General features: G+C 43.9%; 1 protein-coding gene and 1 long non-coding RNA gene across 7 annotated transcripts in view; one reads left to right on the forward strand and one right to left on the reverse strand.

Moving 5' to 3' along the window:
* Window positions 1-19,173, forward strand: part of LOC121922948 (zinc finger BED domain-containing protein 4-like) — a 152,303-nt gene that overhangs the window by 124,265 nt on the left and 8,865 nt on the right. For 4 of the 6 annotated variants that reach the window (XM_042452909.1, XM_042452910.1, XM_042452912.1 and 1 more), the window contains 2 exons: window positions 13,766-13,878; window positions 16,046-16,172. The exons of 1 other annotated variant lie outside the window; for it this stretch is intronic. In XM_042452909.1, the coding sequence (XP_042308843.1) occupies window positions 13,766-13,878; window positions 16,046-16,172 (240 nt within the window). Of the gene's footprint in view, window positions 1-13,765; window positions 13,879-16,045; window positions 16,173-19,173 lie in introns of those variants that run through there. One more of the 6 variants, XM_042452914.1, reaches the window with a different exon arrangement.
* The window catches only part of LOC121923068, a 35,127-nt gene continuing 26,608 nt past the window's right edge, over window positions 10,655-19,173 (reverse strand). Inside the window, exons 3-4 of the long non-coding RNA XR_006102296.1 lie at window positions 14,059-14,204; window positions 10,655-11,489 (exon numbers count right to left, since the gene is read on the reverse strand). This is a non-coding gene — a long non-coding RNA (uncharacterized LOC121923068). The remainder of the gene's footprint in view (window positions 11,490-14,058; window positions 14,205-19,173) is intronic.

Consider the following 19,173-nt stretch of genomic DNA (forward strand, 5'->3'; position numbering starts at 1 on the left):
TTCTTATTTCTTAAGGCAGAAGCCATAAGGTTTATTTTCTTTTAGTTGAAGCTATTTTACATGTAACGGAACGAATTATTTACATTTAGTTGGCAGGTTTTTATCCCATCTTTTTGTTGTGTATTATTTTAGTTTCCTGGTTATATCTTAATTGATGCTGGTCTTTGGCCGCAATAAAGAATTTCATTCCAAGGTCCATACCGTATCAGTCTTTGGTGTTTTCAGACGAGCTCTTAAAGCAGGTACTATTCCAGTGTGACTCCTCTAGCGCCTCTGCTTTGCAGCTGGGATTGGCAGTTTTAAGGAGGGGTATTTAGAATTCTCAGGCAGAGAGTTCAGCTCCTTAAAAACTGCCAATCCCAGCATGCAACAGGGGCTGCTAGAGGAGTCACACTGGAATGTACCTCTTTTACAGAGCATTAGTGTGATAAACGTCTCCGTAGCACCTTTGAGACTCACAGAAAGAAAGAAGAAGGCTTTCAAGAGTCAGAGAGAGGAGCCTGAGCTTCCTAGAGCGGCATCTTCAAGTCCGTCCTCCAAGGTTAACGGACATGCACCCATTCCTAGAGCGTCTTCCAGTCACTCCGGGTTGCGAGACCAGCTCTCAGGTTCCCAAGCGGAGTCTCCCAACCAGTCCTCCAAAGGTTAGCAGACGCCCTTAGAATCCTAGCGCGCAAAGGGGGCGGTGGCTTCCCTCATCTCGTCCTCCAGGTTTAGCGAAAGGGAGCGTTTGGATTCCTAGAGTGGTACTTCCACTCAGTCCCCAAGGGTTAGGAGAGCGAACTCTCAGATAACTCCTAGCGCGGCTTCAGTGTGGGGTGGAGGGGGGGCTAAAGGCGAAAGGTCGAAAAGGGGCAAGAGAGCTGAAAGAGATGCCCCCAAGTGGGCTTTTATTGTGGGTTAGGAAGGCGCTTTCTTTTTTTCACTACGGGGGGGGGGGGGTCCGATAATGGCAATGCGGAGGGGAGGGGGCCTTGGTGCGATTGGGGGGTTGGGGGGCTCTTAATGGACTGTAAGCATTAATAAACATCTTCCCTATCACCAATTTCGTGCATATACTACATAATACTATTCTGGGTTCCAGAGTGATTAATCTATTCTAGTGCTTCTCTTTTTCTCAGCCGCTTTTAAAATGTCTTGGTTTTCTCTCGCCTTTCTCCCACTTTCCCCTTTTCTCTCGTGAAAGTTAAAGGAGAGAGGGAGAGGGAAAGGAACCATGGAATCCTAGAGTTGAAGCACCCCAAGAAGGGCCATCCCGTCCAACCCCCTTCTGCCTGCGGCAACTCTCAGTCAAAGCATCCCCTGTGACAGATGGCCATCGCCTCTCGCTTAAAGACCTCCAAGGAAGGAGACTCCACCACATCTCCAAAGAAATGTGTTCCACTGTCAAACAGCCCTTACTCTCAGGACGTTCTCCTAATGTTGAGCTGGAATCTTTTTCTGTAGTTGTATTTTATCTGTATATGCACTTTATCCATTTTATTGTTTTGCTGTAAATCTACACGCTATATAAATAAAGCTAACAATTAAAAGTTTGAATCCATTGCTCCAGGTCTAGTCTCTGGAGCAACAGAAAACGCTTGCTCCCTCTCAATATGACCTCCCTTCAAGTATTTATTAGGGCTATCATATCACTCTAACCTTCTCTTCTCCAGCTAAACATCCAAACTCCTAAGTCTTTCCTCATAGGGCATGGTTTCCAGACCCTTCTCCTTGGACACGCTCCAGTTTCTCAATATCCTTTTTGAACTGTGGAATTTGTGGGGACCAGAACTGGACACAATATTATTCCAGGTGGGGTCTGCCAAAGCAGAATACAGTGGCATATTACTTCCCTTTATCTAGAAGACACTTACTCTATTGATCAGCCTAAAATTGCGCATCGCACTGTTGACTCAGTTCAACATGTGATCTACTTGGACTCTTAGATTCCTTCACACATATATATGTCTCCTTCGACAGGTGTCCTCCATCCTAATCTGTGCATTTCATTTTTCTGCCCTAATGCAGTACCTTACATTTCTCCGTTTTGCGTTCATTTTGTTAGCTTTGGCCCAGCTTTCTGTTTATTCAGGTCATTTTGAATCTTGATCTGTCCTCTGGGTATTATGTACTCCTCCTAATTTGGTGTCATCTAAAATTTGATACGTTCCCCCAATTCTGTCATCATCATTGAGAAAGATGTTGAACGACATGGGCCCAGGACAGAGCCCTGCGGACCCCACTGGTCACTCTCTCCCAGGATGAAAGGAATGTCTGGATGACCTTTGGGGTTCTTTTCCAACTCTTTATCCTATTCTGAGCTAAATGGACACGAACCTGCATTTAGAATGGTAACATTCAAAGAACGGGAGAGAAGATTTCCACCTTCCTGGACACGCTGTAGGGATTTAGAGGTTGTTGTTGTTTATTTGCAATATGTGAATGAAGGAAACAATCCTGCAAAGATTATCCTGCAAAGAATAAGAATGGGTTAAAGTCCATAAAGGTTTCCACAACTTTAATTTCCTCATATGAAACACTGTTCAAAGGTAATACAATAATCTAAACAGTAATAATAATTTTGCAATATGTGACTGAAAGGCACTCCTGCAAAGAATAAGAAAGGGATTAAAGTCTTCTAACAGGCTATCTCTGTCCTAGGAGGACTGCAGAACCCTTCCTTGGGCAGAAGACCTTGCATTCTCAGGTGCCCCTCTGCTTATGCCTTGGACATGTAACTAAGGTTGTTGGATGGAGCCAGGGATGCACCTTTCCTTGCCACCACTGGGGCACCCTTCTAAGCCTGCCATGAGAGAAGATACTATTTCATTTCTTTTTTTCTTTTTCCCATTGAGGAGCCAAGAAGAGAGGAGTAGAACTGGGCTGCGTTTCCTAGAAGGGCACATTTGGGCAAGGGATTTCTTCCTTGCATCTCCAAGGCAAAAAGCAACAAATGGACCTCCTTTGGCCAGTTGCCAGAAGCAGATTTCGGCAACAAATATTAGTGGAGGAAAAGGTGAAGGGGGAAAAAGTTTGGGGGTGGTGGAGTGGGGGGAAGCCCACCCATGTGATGATGGGGAGGGGAGGGGGGAAAGATCGGTGGCTGGGGGGATGGATTTGCAATTCCCCTTAGGCAAAACCCTGGGAACCTGGAGTGGAAGGGAGCCCCCAAGGGCATCCAATCCAGCCCCCTTCTGCCTTCAGGAATACACGGATCCTAGAGTAGGAAGGGACCCCAAGGGCCATCCTAATGCAGGATCCCTAGGATCCTAGAGTATTCCCAGCAGGATCCCATCCGCAAGGGCCCTCTATCCCACCCCCCTCTGCTATGCAGAATACATAGAATCTCGTGTTGGAATGATCCCCAAAGGTCATCCCAATCCAACACCCTTCTGCCTGCAGGAAGACACGATCCAAGCCCTCACTTGTGACAGATGCCCATCCAACCTTTGTTTTTAAAAGCCCCAATTCAGGGAGCCTGTCTTGAACCAGCCAGTTCAGAAAGAAAGAATAGAAAACTCCCTGGGGATTGTGTCACTCTTGATCTAACAGAGATGTTAGAGAGAACAGTGATGCAGATGGGGAGGGAAAAGGCAGAGGGGTTGCCTTCAGAGGATGGTGAGGCACGTGTTCCGTCTATTGAGCAAGGCCAAGCATGGATAGAGGTTAAGCAAAGAAGGCAAGCGCCACGTCTGGACCATGAGCAAGTATCCCCCTCTCGATAATCACATTGGTTTCTGTGGCTGAAATTGTAGAAATTGCATTTATCTTTATAATACAATTTTATTAATTTAAAGTTTTTCTAGGGTCCTTCTTTTTTTCTTCTTCCAATGCTGTCTTGGCCACACCACTCCCATATTTAGATAAGGATTCCTTCCACTCGTCTCCTGACTACTAATCCAAGGCTATGACTTCCCTCGATTTGGAAACTTATGCTTTTAATCGAGGGCTAAATTGCATTCACCTTCTTTGCTGGGCATCGCACCGCTGGGCTCATGTTCAGGCAGAAGAAAGAATGGAAAGCACCCACCAACAGAAGGTCAAAGTACACAGAATGGCAAGGCATATCTATTTGAAAGAGAGAGAGGAAAAGGGGGGAGGAGCGCTAGTAAGGAAGGAAATATCGGTGGGGTGATTTGGGGGGAGAGAAGGGGCAGGAAAGGGGAGGGGTCTCTTCAGCTTCTTAGAGAGAAACAGCATCAAAAGGGTTGTGCACTGGATGAAGAGAGGTACATCTGCAAGCTCTGGTGGTTTTGCGAGAAATGTGGGGAGAAAGGGGATGCAATCTGAAGGGAGGGAGTATATGTGGCAAGCTCCCCCCCCCAAAAAAAATCACCTTCCTGTTCCTTGGAAAACCCTGTGTCCTGTTGGGACTGTCTCCATTGGGCATGGGGGACCAAGGCAGAGGGTGGAGGGAGGGAGGAAGAAATAAGGGTATTGCAATAATAATAACATTTTTACTTTATCCCCTGAGGAGAGAGAGAATACTGCAAAACCCAGCATCCACAGCAGGGCAGCACTGAGAAAGGGCAACTGGGAGTTGTGCCAGCTTTGTAGTGTCACAGGACTCCTCCTCAGGAAAGGGAAAGAAGCAAATTGGGGGGGGGGAGAAATGGAGTGGAATGCAAAAGCTCCCCGTCTCCCTGAACAGAGATAGGATACGCAAAGCCCAGCATCCACAGCGGGCCGCACTGAGAAGGGCAACTGGGAGTGCGCCAGCTTTGTAGTGTCACAGGACTCTTCCTCAGGAAAGGGAAAAAGCAAAGGGAGGGGGGGGAGTAAATGGAGTGGAAGTGCAAAAAGCTCCCCTGTCTCCCTGAACCGAGATGGATACGCAAAGCCACGCATCCACAGCAGGCAGCCTGAGAAAGGGCAACTGGAGTTGCGCAGCTTTGTAGTGCCCAGGACTCTTCCTCAGGAAAGGGAACGAAGCAAATGGGAGGGGGGGGGGAGAAATGGGTGGAAGTGCAAAAAGCTCCCCTGTCTCCCTGAACAGAGATGGATACTGCAGCCCAGCATCCACAGAGGCGCAACTTTCTTAGAAAGAGGACTGGGAGTTGTGCCAGCTTTGGAGTTCCACAGACTCTTCCTCCGGAAAGGAAAAAGATGTGGGATGAGGGGGAGGAATGATGGGATTTGCAAAAAAGCCGCCTCCCTACCTTCCCTCCTCTTTGTTCCTGAGCAAGAGAGTAACTGCAAAGCCCGCATCCCAGCTCTCAAAATGAGAATCTAGTGAGCCTCCAGGTTTTCTGTGTTCTGTTCTCAATTCAGATGTATCAAGGTATTTTTTTCAGGCAGGCACCTCCCCTTCTGCCATTTGGCAATGGAGATCCGTCAGAATCAGGAATTAAACAGCCTTGCAACACAATAAAAAGATACACCCTTGCATCCAAATGGCTCATCTTTGGTGAGGCCACAGGCCCTTTTGTTGGCGGATGACACTGATTTCCAAGAACTCTTATTTGTTTTGCACCAGGAACTTACGTTGAGTAAAAGGTTTTACTTCAACCCACCTAAGTGCGGGTAGTTTTAATTCGAACATTACCAAAAGTGAGGTAAAGGCGTTACCTCAACACCCATAGTTAGTAAAACGACATCTGAAGTTGAGGTAAGGTTTATCTACCATGCATAATTTGAGGTAAGTTTGACCTCAACGCACTAAGTTGAGACAAATGGACTGATCTTGCTAGCTTCAAGATCGGATTGGTTGGCTGCAGCTTTCGATCTCCCTCATAAACTGTACAAGCACACCCCTCACCCCCCCGTTCTCCTGGTACTTTTCTGTTAGTTTGCAATTTGAACCAGTCATTGCAAAAACAACCACAGCTCAACAACTCATTGGCAAGAGAGCTTTACCTTCATTGGAACGTTTCAAGCCTCTTGCACCTTGCGTTTATGGCACTGAGGCCTTAAAAGCAAAAAGATGTCTGGCTCCGTTTTTCTTGCAGAGACCTTGTAATGCCGCATCTGTGATCAGGCGGACATTTTTGCTCTATATCACTACTTGAGATCACCATATACACTGACCCAAGGACGCACGGGCCCGTCCTGTGACAAATGGGGGGTGGTGAGGAGGATTATTTCTCTGTGTAAGGGAGCATTATGTAAAGGAGGAGGACTATTTAACCAAGCGACTTTTCTCCATCCTTTCAGCATCTGATCTACCCTGAGGATGGTCTTTCACCGGGGAGTCGAAGATCCTTGGATTCCAGCGGAGAGGGTCTTTACAAGAAGGTCATGCTTAGAGAAAATATGGCCAATGCAGGCATCTCGTGTAGCGTTCGGAACGTACCTAATGAAAGCAAGTAGTCCTTTCTGTGAATTTCCCTACCCAGGCAGGGCAAAGGTTCAGAAGCTATGAGTCATGTTCTCGAAGAGGTTTATTTCTGACGTTTAGGCCAGCCATATGTGGCTGACACTCTTTAGAGAGTGCTGACAGGGTAGAGAGTGGGTCTCATATACTGTGTGCTCCTTGGGTAAGGAGAGTGATTCCCTGTCATACCTCTTCCAGGTCAGCATCCCTCGCAAGATGCCAGCCCAGATGCTGGTGAAACGTCAGTTATAAATCTTATACGAACATGGCCCACATCGCCCCAAAGCCCGCAAAAAACAAAAATATGGATGCCTGCCATGAAAGCCTTGACTTCTCACAGGTTGATGATTGATTGATAAGGGAGCCACCAGCCCTGAGTTTACCATGAGACAGCTTGTGCAGGGGAATTTTCCTTTATATTTGTAGCTGCTTTAATTTTTTTTGGGGTGCGGAATTTGAAAAAAACAAAGCAAATGTTGTGTACCACACACCATTCTTAAAATTCAGTTTTTAAAAATTGATTCTGTTGTGATTTCACATCTTTGACTCTAATGTCCCAGTGCGATTTCTTTGTTGTGTTTGAACGTATCGTCGATTAACATCTTTTAAAAAGTCTTTTGAGAAGACTTAACCCCTTTCTTTACCCTTGCAGGATAATTCTTGGAAGCATAATTTCCTTCAAGTCATTTGTTACAACATCAGAAATGTCAACGCAAGTCACATCTGAGGCCATTTTTTGGATTTAGACTACCAACTCTATACAAACAGCGCCACATACATTTAAAAAAAAGTTTTTATGACCCCAGTTCTGCCCGACTTGTCTATTTGGTCTTCTTGTTTCATAAGTCAGAAGTTGGACTTGATTCCTTCAATCAAGTGATTGCAACCATAGTTCAATTTGATGCAGTTTCCTGGATTTCGTTTCTTTCCTTGCACTTGGAAGGGCAAGAGCTGTCAAAGACTCTCCCCCCCCAGTGCTTCCTCCCAAGAAAGTTGACAAACTTTGTAACTCCTCCATATGAATCCACCCAAGTTTTGTGATCCGCAGTGGAGGGCTTTGCTTTTCCATCCCACCAGCCTCACAGACTTATCAGGTGAGGCGATTGGAGTGGGTACCCCTTCTGGGTGTCTGACCCCGGTCTATTGCACTCCCGGTCCGTCTCTCTGTGTTGTGATGTTCTTAGGCGGGCCTTCAGGTTTCATTGGTTGGCATCAGGAAGCTTCTTAATGGGCCTGATAATCTCGGTGGGTATTGTTATACAACCAAAATCCTGTAAAATACAATAAAATTCAGTAAAATCAATCCACACTCATATCACACGCAAAACAGAATATTGAAATGTTAACTTATATGTTTATTTGACTCACATTATTCCCAGCGCCTATGTTCCCTATGTAGATAGTGAAAATTACAGCTAATAGCAAAAACTAATTTTGGTGAGGTTGACCCTAGAGTCATTGCTGGAGGACTCCAGCTGCTTGAGGTGTTGTCTTTTAGGCATTGTGGAGGTCTTCCAGTGTAACTCTATGGTCCACTTCTAGGCAGACAATAGTTGTTCGCTATTAGCTGCCATTTTCATATCCACTGTTAAGTCTGAGAACGTATCCCTGAGCAAATTGACCATTGAAGTGCCGCTAGCGGCTCTCCAACTGCCCCAAAAGACCTTAGTTTTTTGGATGCAGGTAAGTGAAAATTGTGGGGGTACTAGTCTGCTTATAAGGGAGGACATTACTGCATATAAAAAACTTCTGCGTATTACTACTTCCATCTTTTTAAAAAACAAACAGCCGTTGTAGGACACAACTCCTTCTGTCCTATTGCAGTGTGCTGGAGGGGAGGATAATAAACCAATTGTTATTTCTGCTAACGCAGAGAATCAAAATGTTGTCCTAGTTAATTAAAAACACCATGAATCTGTGTTCAATGGTTTTAATCAATGTTTAATGGATGTGTTTGTTTGATGGCTTTTTAAAAAAATTCTTTATTTGTTAGGCTAAATATTGTTTTCCACTGATTGTGAGACCTTCTTTCAGTCCCCTACTTGGAGTTGTGGAGCTTGCTGGTTTTAGGGATCTCTTCAGTTCATCAAAGGCCTTCATTTGCCCTTCCCGCTACACCCAAATTCCCTTCCTTCCTTCATTCATTCCTTCCTTCTCTTCCTTCCTTCCTCCTTCCATCTTTCTCTCTCTTCCTCCCATCCTGAAGGTCCTCATCACTAACAAATGACACGGGGACAGTCCCAGGAGAAAAGTTTAACAAACTTTTTCACGCTTCACCCCATTATTTCTTTTCTGAAAGTACCATAAGCGGGTTACGGTTTCAATCATTTTTACATAATAGCCCAGGATACTTCATTTCATGCACAAGAGCCGTCCCAGGGATTGCTTCCTTAACAGAAACTTTGGCCAGAGTCAGAATAAACATGGACGAGCGATTACTTTCCCATCTCTGCAAAAAAGCAAAGGCAGTTCTGTGTGTTTGGGCAAACGTTTTATCCAACAACTATCAAATACGCACAGCAAAACAATCAAAACAACCAGGTCAGATAAGTCTTGCAGGAAGAGTAACGCAAACCTATTTTGCTAAATTGGGAACACTTGAAGGCTTCCCTTAAAAAAAAACCGTAGGGACAACTTTTTCTTTCACAAGACTCCATTTTACACAGCCACACCAGACAAGAGAGCAGACCCATGCAAGTGAATGAAAGAGTCCAGATTTATTTAGGGAAAGAGATGAAATTAAGTATCACAAACCTGAAAGGAACCAGAATCAAAAAAAATAATGGGAGAACTGAGATAATCTTGTGGAGGCGGAGGGATGGTCGCGGAGTACTGGATGGGCGCAGTTTGGGTGGGAGCATGATTCTTTCTGAGGCAGGGGAGGGCCGTACGTCTTTCCTACTCTTTGCTGGCGGCGATCCTGTACTTTATAATAGTAGGTGACAAACTTTGCACAAGTAAATGTTGAATAAGCACAAACACACAATCAATGTGAAAAAGTAATAATGAAAGTCAACACTCAGCTGTATGTGAGTTATGTCGCAGCCTCTTGTAAGCGGAAAAAACACTAAATTAGTCCTTGTCACATTTCACCATTCCCCAGGTTCATTGGTGTTGTAGCAGAACAAAATATACTACTATCCTTCAGCATGAAAACTAGCCACTTTTGGAGGAATTTCCTTAGAACCAGGAAAAGATAACGAAAACAAGCAGTGTGAGTGAAGCCATTTGTACAGGGTTTCCTTCACTCCCTTTGGGTTATTTGTTCTGTGCTTGTTCTTTCTTGGCGGGAAACGAAGCTTAATTCAGTGTATCATATTGGAAAACAAACCTGGGCGCAGGGAGTTTTAAACAGGCCATAGTCTATTCTGGATGGGTCTCCTCTATCTAAAAGCCTGGCAGGAGGGGAGGCCAGTTCTGTTGCCATTTGAGACGGGGCCTTCAAAACGCACATGACCGCAAGACGAATTTGGGGCTTGTGTAGATGGGGCTGTGGCCCATGGAAGCGGGACCGGAAGGGTAAAAATGGACCCCTGCCTCACCAAACCAATGATTTCAACCACAAAAGCCAAGTGGTTGCAAATGCCAATAGTCTATATCCCCTTACAAACAGGCTGCACAGAGGCCCATTCATTTCCTCAGTTATGGGTCTCAGGTGCCCCTCTGTCATTCTAAGTGCCCCCTAATAAACTGGTATTGCTATACTCTCCCTCTGTTCCCCCACAGGAAGGACCAATGGCATTCGCGTGCTGTCTTGAAAACCTTCCTTTTGGAGGTGGAAAGAACAGCGGCTGTCTGCCGAATCTGACAGTGGCAGGCGCGCTCAAGTTGGCCACAGTCGTCGTAAGCTGGACTTTCTCTCGTTTTGATTCATTCCTCGCTCATCAATAGGTTGAGTCTCCCTTACCGAAATTCCGAATACTCAACCTTGCCCACTGCGATAGTGACCTCATAAGCTTTTTTTTTATCTTATTTCTATCCACTTCCCCCCCCCCAACTGGGACCACAGGCTCCCAGTTTACAAGCACGACAGTCAGGACTCGTATCGCCGGCTGATCGTGGCGCGGCAAGCCCCGCTTGTTCTCAAGTGGCGCACTCGTGGGGCCTTAACGGCGACCGTGGTGGAGGTTTGCTTTTTTGGGATCCATGCATGGATCCTGGGTGGAGGGCAGTAGACACATAAAAAGGTTGATTTATTACTAGTAGTATTCTTCTTTATTATTCAGACGTCAACCCGTTGAACAATTAACACTTACAAAACGTGCCCAAACAGGTGCTTTTAATGTTTACTGTATACAACTTTGTTTCATGCACCTCGGTGTTGTATCAAACTAATTTCTAATATTGTAGCTGCTTTAATGTTTTTTGGGGGTGCGGAATTTGAAAAACACAACGCAAATGTTGTACCACACACCATTCTTTTACAAATTCAGTTTTTAAAAATTGATTCTGTTGTGATTCATCTTTGACTCTAATGTCCCAGTGAGATTTCTTTGAGTGTTTTGAACGTATCAGTCGATTAACATCTTTTAAAAGTCTTTGAGAAGACTTTAACCCCTTTCTTACCCTTTGCAGGATAATTCTTGGCAGAATAATTTCCTTCAGTCATTTGTTACAACACAGAAATGTCAAAGCAAGTCAAATCTGAGGCCATTTTTTGGATTTAGAATACCAAATTCCTATACAACCAGCATACATTTTAAAAAAAGTTTTTATGACCCTCAGTTCTGCAGACTTGTATAATATGGTCTCATGTTCATAAAGTCAGAAGTTGACTTGATTCATTCAATCAAGTTGATTGAACAATAGTTAAATTTTGATGCAGTTTTCCTGAGATATTCTTTCTCTTCCTTGCACATTGGAAGGGCAAGAGATGTCAAAGACTCTTCCCCCCCCCCCAGTGCTTCCTCCCCAAGAAAGTCTGAAAACCTGTAACTCCTCATATGAATCCACCCAAGTCTTGTGATCCGCAGTGGAGGGCTTTGCTTTCCAGCCCACCAGCCTCACAGACTTATCAGGTGAGGAGATTGGAGAGGGCCTTCTGGGTGTCTGCCCCAGGTCTATTGAACTCAGTCCGCTCTCTCTGTGTTGTGCATGTTTATTAGGCGGGCCTTCAGGTTTCATTGGTTGGATCAGGAAGCTTCTTAAGGGGCATGATACATCTCGGTGGGTATTTTTTATAAAACCCAAAATCCTGTAAAATACAATAAAATTCAGTAAAATTCAATCAAACTCATAAAAAGCAAAACAGAATATTGGAAATGTTAAATTATATGTTTATTTCGACTCCCATATTCCCAGCGAATATGTTCCCATACTGTAGATAGTGAAAATTACAGATAATAGCAAAACCTATATTTTGGAGGAGGTTGACCATAGAGTCATGCTGGAGGACCTCCAGATGCTGAGGGGTGTTCTTTCTAGGCATGTGGAGGTCTTCCAGTGTAACTCTATGGTCAACTTCTAGCAGAAATATAGTGTTCGCTATTAGCTGCCATTTTCATTATCCACTGTAAGTCTGAGAACGTATCCCCTGGAAATTGACCATTGAGTTGCGCTAGAGGATCTCCAAATGCCCCAAAAGACCTTAGTTTTTTGGATGCAGGTAAGTGAAATTGTGGGTACTAGTCCTGCTTATAAGGGAGGACATACTGCATATAAAAACCTTCTGCGTATTACTACTTACATATTTTTAAAAAACAAAAGCAGTTGTAGGAACAACTCCTTCTGTAAATTGCAGTGTGTGGATGGGAGGATAATAACCATTGTTATTTCTGCTAACGCAAGAATCAAAATGTTGTCCTAGTTAATTAAAAACACCATGGCAATCTGTGTTTCAAATGGTTTTAAATCAATGTTTTACTTGGATTTGTTTGTTTGATGGCTTTTTAAAAATTCTTTATTTGTTTAGGCTAAATATTGTTTCCACTTGTATTGTGAGACATTCTTTCAGTCCCATACTGGGAGGTCTGTGGAAGCTGCTGGTTTTTAGGGATCTCTTCAGTTCATTCCAAAAGCACTCTCATTTTTGCCCTTCCCGCTCCACCCCAAATTCTCCTTCCTTCCTTCCTCTCTTTCTCTCTCTTCTCTCACCATTCCTGAAGGTTCCTTCATCCATAAAAAGGACAAGACAGTTCCCAGGAGAAAAGTTAAACACTTTTTCAGCTTCACACCATTATTTCTTTTTCTGAAAGTATCAATAAGCCGGTTTACGGTTTCCCATCCCATTTTACATAGCACAGGCATACTTCATTTCATGAACAAGAGCCGTCCCAGGGCATTGCTTCCTTAACAGAAACTTTGGGACCAGAGTCAGAATAACATGGAATGAAGGATACTTTCCCACTCTGCAAAAAGCCAAAGGCAGTTCTGTGTGTTTGGGCAAACGTTTTATCCAAAACTAGCAATACGCACATGCAAAATCAAACAACCAGGTCAGATAAGTCTTGCAGAAGTAAGCAACTATTTTGAACACCCTTGGGACCACTTGAAGGCTTCCCTCTAAAATAAAACCAGGGACAACTTTTTCTTTCACCAGACTCCATTTTACACAGCCACACCAGAAAAGATGAGCAGCCCATGCAAGTGAATGAAAGAGCCAGCTTTATTTAGGGAAAGAGATGCACTTACATCTCCCACCCTGACAGACCAGAATCCAAAAAAATAACGGGAGCCCTGAGCCATGGGATCGTACTTTCTAATACAGTTTGCCAAAGTTGCCAAGTCACTGTTGCAAAGCACACACTCAATTCCATGAAACTAATAATGAAGTCAAAACTTCTAGCTGTCTGTTAGTTATGTGCAGCCTCTTGTAAGGGAAACAACCACTCCCTAGTTCTTGTCACATCACCCATTCCCCAGGTTCTTGGTGTTGTAGAGAACAAAATATACTACATAATCCTCAGCATGACAACTAGCACTTTTGGAGGAATTTCCATAGCACCAGGAAAGATAAGAAACAGCAGTGTGATGTGAAGCCATGTCAGGGTTTCCCTTCACTCCCCTTTGGGTTATTGTTTCTGTTCTTTGTTCTTTCTTTGCGGGAACTAAGGCTAATTCAGCTGCTCCTATTGAAAACAAACCTGGGAGCGGGGAGTTTTTAAAAGCCTAGTCCTAATTCTGGATGAGTCTCCTTTATCTAAAATGCCTGAGAAGGATGGGAGGCCATGTCCTGTTGCCATTTTGAGAAGGGCTTCAAAAGCAAATGAAAGCAGAAGAATTTGGGGCTTGCTGTAGATGGGACTGTGGCCCATGGAAGAGGGACCGGAAGGTAAAATGGACCCCTGCTCCCCAAACAACTGATTTAAACCACAAAAGCCAAGTGGTGCAAATGCCAATAGTTTACTAATCCCCTTACAACAGGCTGCACAGAGGCATCATTTCTCAGTTATGAGTCTCAGGTTCCCCTGTATTCTAAGTGCCCCCTAAAAGTGGTATTGCTTATACCTCTTCCCTCTGTCTCACCCGCAGGAAGACCAATGGCATTAGAGGCTGGATTGAAACCATTCCTTTTTGGAGGTGGAACAGAACAAGCGGCTGTCTCCCTGAATCTTGACAGTGGCAGGAGAGATCAAGTTGGCCAAGTAAGATGGACTTCTCTCTTTTACTCCATTAATCTCTCATATAGGTTGAGTCTCCCTTATCCGAAATTCCGAAATACTCCAAAATTGCCCACATGAGATAGTGACATCATAATATTTTATTCTTATATTTATTTCTATCCCACTTCCCCCCCCCCCCCATTGGGACTCAAAAGAGCTTACAGTTTAAAAGCACAGTACAGTCAGACCTCTGTATCCGCAGGCTGATCTGGGATGGCAAGCCCCGTTGTTCTCAGTGGCCGCACATACGTTGTGCATTAAGGAGAACGGGAGTTGAGGTCCTGCTTTTTTGGTATCCAGAATGGATCCTGTGGGAGAGGCAGTATAAACATAAAATTTATTATTATTATTATTATTATTATTATTATTATTATTATTATTCAGAAGTCCAAGTGAACAATTAAAAACTTACAAAAGTGCCCAAACAAAGGTGCTTTCTAATGTTTCACTGTATACAAACTTTGTTTCATGCACATATTGTGTATAAAATTACTTTCAGGCTATGTGTGTAAGGCAGTGATACTCAAACCTTTTACCCTTGGGACTCCCCTTTTACATCTACATGTGGATATCGTGTCACCCCCTCACTGTAATATAAGATGAAAATATTTTTTTTAATTTAGTGTATGCATTTCCATTTACAGATTCATGTACAGTGAGGCCTCGCCATCTGTGGGTTTGCCATCCACAGACCTGAGCATCCGTGGATGGCAAGCCCTGTTGTCCCCAATGGCCATGTGCACATTGCGCCACAATTAGGAACAATGGGATTTGAGGTCCTGCATTTTTTGTTATCCATGGGGGCAGGAGTCCAGATCCTGCTTGGATAAGAAGAGCTGACTGTGTGCTATAAGGAAATAACATCGTTCAAATACGAACAGTTTTATTCAAGTATTTAACTTAACATATGTGTAAGTTTTACACATTAAAAAAGTTTGGGAAGAGGAAGATGAATTCCCACAATTTTTACTACCCTTTGAGGAACTCTTGCATTCCTTCTGGGGATTCCACCCCACCATTTCAGAACTATTGGTATAAGATATATCATTGAATCCTAGAGCTGCGAGAGACCCCCAAGGACCATCCATTCCATCCCCTATCGGCCAAGCACTTCCAATGGATGGCCATCCAGCCTCTGTTTAATAACCTCTAAAGAAGGAGACTCCAACAGTCTCAGAGGAAGTATATTGCACTCAGAGTTCATGTGTGAAACAACTCTTGCCATCAGGAGGTTCTTCCTAATGTTTACGTGGAATCTCTCTTCCTGTATTTTGCATCCATTGTGTCCTAGTCTCTGGAGCAGCAGAAAACATACTGAAAACAAACAAGCAAACAAATATACAAAACAGTAATGAATTTCATAGTTAGACTTGGGTCCCATCTCTAAAATGTCTCACTATGCAAATATTCCAAAATCAGAAGGAAAAAACCAAAACTCTTCTGGTCCCAAGCATTTCGGACAAGGCAGACTGAACCCGTGTTTGTTGTCATTGTGTGCCTTTGTGTTGTTTCCAATAAATGGCAACCCTTGGGGGAAACTGTCATAGATTTTTCTTGGCAAAGTTTGTTCAGCGGGGGTTTGCCAGGCCTTCCTCTGAGGCTGAGTGAGCAGAACTTGCCCAAGTACGTTTCCATACTTGAGCTGGGATTCAAACCCTGATCCCCAGATCCCTAAGCTAAAATTCAAACCACTTCACCAAATGTCAAACTACATATCAAGCTGCCCATTACATGCCTGGCCTCAAACTACAAACTAGACTTCACAGTATAAACTAAGTTGTTATGTGCCTTTAACAATCAAACAACTACATCATAGTGTCTCTCTTGTTATGTGTGAACTTGGTATATGTCAACTCCAAGTCCTCAGCTCCAAATTATAGCCACCCTCTCCTGGGATTTTCTTAGACAAGTTATTCTTTGAAAGAATTTTGTCATTGCCTCTGAGGCCCGAGAGAGTGTGACTTGCCAAAAGTGACCCAGTGGGGCTTTCAAGTAGGGATTCAAACCCTGGTCTCCCAGGGTCCTGAGCCAGGATTGAGTGTACACAGAGTCATTGGTTATCTCACCCCCTGTCAAACTGGGATTGTTTCTCTCTGTAATGGGGGACATGTAAAAGAGGCTGTAGTTAAACATTTCTCCCTCCTTTCAGCCCCTGGTCTCCTTTGAGGAGGTGGCCGTGTATTTCACTGATGAGGAATGGGACCTCCTGGATCCAAACCAGCGGGCTCTTTACGAGGATGTCATGCTGGACAATTACGAAAACGTAGCTTCTCTGGGTAAGGGATCCCTCTGCAATTAGGACAATATGTAATGAAGCAATGCACTTCCAATACATTTTCTATTCCACCAGGGCCTGTGTTGAAGACAGCAGGGTCAAGAAAGAAAATAAGAGCTTGGAAAATTTTTAGACTGCAGTTCCCACAATCTTCCTTCTAGCAATAAGACTTGTAGACCAAACTATACGAAGATACCTCCCCTTCCCCCTCCTTTGTGGGACACTTTCTGTTTTAGCTTGTCAAATTTGAATCCAGTCATTGCAAAAAGAGTAACAACACACAATTTCAACACTTCATTGGGAAGACAACTTTACCTTCACTAGTGTGTGAAAATCCACACCCTTTTGCACCCCTGCATTTTTATGGGACTGATGCCTTTAGAATCATAGAAACGTAGAGTTGGAAGAGACCACTAGGGCCATCCAGTCCAACCCTATTCTGCCAGGCAGGAAATCTCAATCAAAGCATCCACGACAGATGGCCATCCAGCCTCTGTTTGAAGACCTCTAAGGAAGGAGACGCCACTACACTCCAAGGGAATTTGTTCCACTGTCGAACAGCCCTTATTGTCAGGAAGTTCCTCCTAATGTTGAGGTAGAATCTCTTTTCCTGTAGCTTGCGTCCATTGTTCCCCGTTCTAGTCCCTGGAGCAGCAGAAAACAAGCTTGCTCTCTCCTCAACATGTCATCCTTTCAAATATTTAAACAGGGCTATCATATTACCTCTTAACCTTCTCTTCTCCAGGCTAAGCATCCCCAGCTCCCTGAGACTTTCCTCATAGGGCATGGTTTCCAGGCCTTTCTCCTTTGGACACGCTCCAGTTTTTCAATATCTTTTTTGAATTATGGGGACCAGAACTGGACACAATATTCCTAGTGAGGCCTGGCCAAAGCAGAATAGAGTGGCACTATTACTTCCCTTGATCTAGAAGACACTATACTTCTATTGATGCAGCCTAAAATTGCATTGGCCTTGTTAGCTGCTGCATCGCACTGTTGACTCATGTTCAACATGTGATCTACTTGGACTCCTAAATCCCTTTCACACATATATGTCTCCTTAAGCCAGGTGTTCCCCATCTTATATCTACACATTTCATTTTTCTGCCCTAAGTGCAGTACCTTACATTTCTCTGTGTTGAATTTCATTTTGTTAGCTTTGGCCCAGTTTTCTAGTCTGTTTGGGTCATTTTGAATCTTGATCCTGTCCCCTGGGACATTACCTATTCTTCCTAATTTACTGTCATCTGCAAATTTGATAAGTATGCCCCCAATTTTGTCCTCCAAGTCATTGATAAAGATGTTGAATAACACTGGGCCCAGGACAGAGCTCTGTGGGACCCCACTGGTCACTTCTTCTCCAGAAGATCTAGCTTCAAAAGGAATTTCCCACCCCTTTCATTCATTTGCAAGGGAACCATCTGTAAATTCTCACATCCAGGGGATCAGGTGACACATCTCTCAGCTCTTACAGAAAGCAATTAAAGGGACCAAGAAATCCACAATTCGCAAAGCAAATTTACATCACTAAGAGGGCTCCGTAGTGTTGTGACAAACCAATTTTTTTGTCCATTGAGACCTAGATGCGATTTCAAAATAAAATAAAATATTCGTTTCAAAAGTCTCACTTTCATAAGGTTATATTGTCACAGATTTCCCCAATGACAAGTGTTGGTGATAATTTAATTGGTGCATTTCAAACTCAATTAGCGTATCAAAAGGAAGTTTGGCAGAGGTTTAAAGAACATCCCTCCACTTGAAAAAACTTGAAGGCACAAAACACACACCCACACACCAATCTCAGCAAATAAACCTTGGTTACAGTCCCAATAAGAAATGGTAGAGTTGGGGAGACCCTCAAGGACCATCCAGTTCAACCCCTTTCTGCTATGAAGGAATACATAGGATCCTAGAGGACATGTAGTCTGACTCCTTGTTCAATATCAGGATGGCAGTGGAGGATGTGATCCTAAGGCAAACCTATCACAGGGTTTTCTTGGCATAAAGAGGAGTTGTGCCGTGGGCTTCCCCTGAGGCTGAGAAAGTGTGACCCTCACAGAAGAGAAGAAGGGGGCAGGGTGGGGTGGCAAATGGCAATGCTGTTCTGCCAAGCAGGAATTCTGCCGTGGAGAAATCTTAGCATTAGAAGGGATCCCAGAGGTCATCTAGTCCAACCCCCTTCTACCATGAAGGAATACCTAGAATTCTCAGCCTCAGAGGCAGGACATGACAAACCCACCTCTGCACACTCACTCTCTCATGGTGATCCTAAGGCAGACCTCTCATGATTTTTCTTTTGGCAAGGAGAGTTTAGAATGTCCCTGAGTCTGAGAGAGTGTGGCTTACCCAACGTCACCCGGTGGATTTACATGATGAGCTGGGATTAGAACTCTATCCTCCCACTGTACCATAGAAACTCACATGCTCTCAGCCTCCAAGTCCAACACTAAAATCCTAGGTATTCCTTCATGGTAGAAAGGGATTGGACTAGATGACCCATGGGAATCCCTTCCAATGCTAAGATTTCACCCTCACCCCCTTCTTCTCTTCTGTGAGAATTTGAATGGGAGAACATGACCTAAAGGGGAGAAGGTCTGAAAGTATCCACCACCACCTACACACAAAATGCTCTCTCCTTTTGTTCTCTTTTGTTTTTCAAAGCAAAGCTGTGGGCAAAGATGGGGGGACTTCACCCTAACAAAGGAAGTAGCCTCTGGTAAAACCCAGTATGAATGGTAGCTTTGCTTAGGCAAAATAGGTAAATCCTGGCCATTGAATTGTCAGCTGAAAGGTCCAGTCAGTTCACTTCATTTGGAAAGGATTAAAAACCAAAAGTCTTGCTGTTGATCAAGAAGTGCTAATAATTTATTCTCTTTAAAAAGCTTATGAAATCTTTGAATAACATATATTTTGTGTGTTTACCGAATTTTGACGAGAATCCTTTACATCACTAGTGCTCAGGCTTCATTTTGGGTCTCATTCTTTCTGTTATTCCTCTGGCT

This window comes from Sceloporus undulatus, chromosome 2 (assembly GCF_019175285.1).
Source record: "Sceloporus undulatus isolate JIND9_A2432 ecotype Alabama chromosome 2, SceUnd_v1.1, whole genome shotgun sequence".
Classification (NCBI taxonomy): domain Eukaryota; kingdom Metazoa; phylum Chordata; class Lepidosauria; order Squamata; family Phrynosomatidae; genus Sceloporus; species Sceloporus undulatus.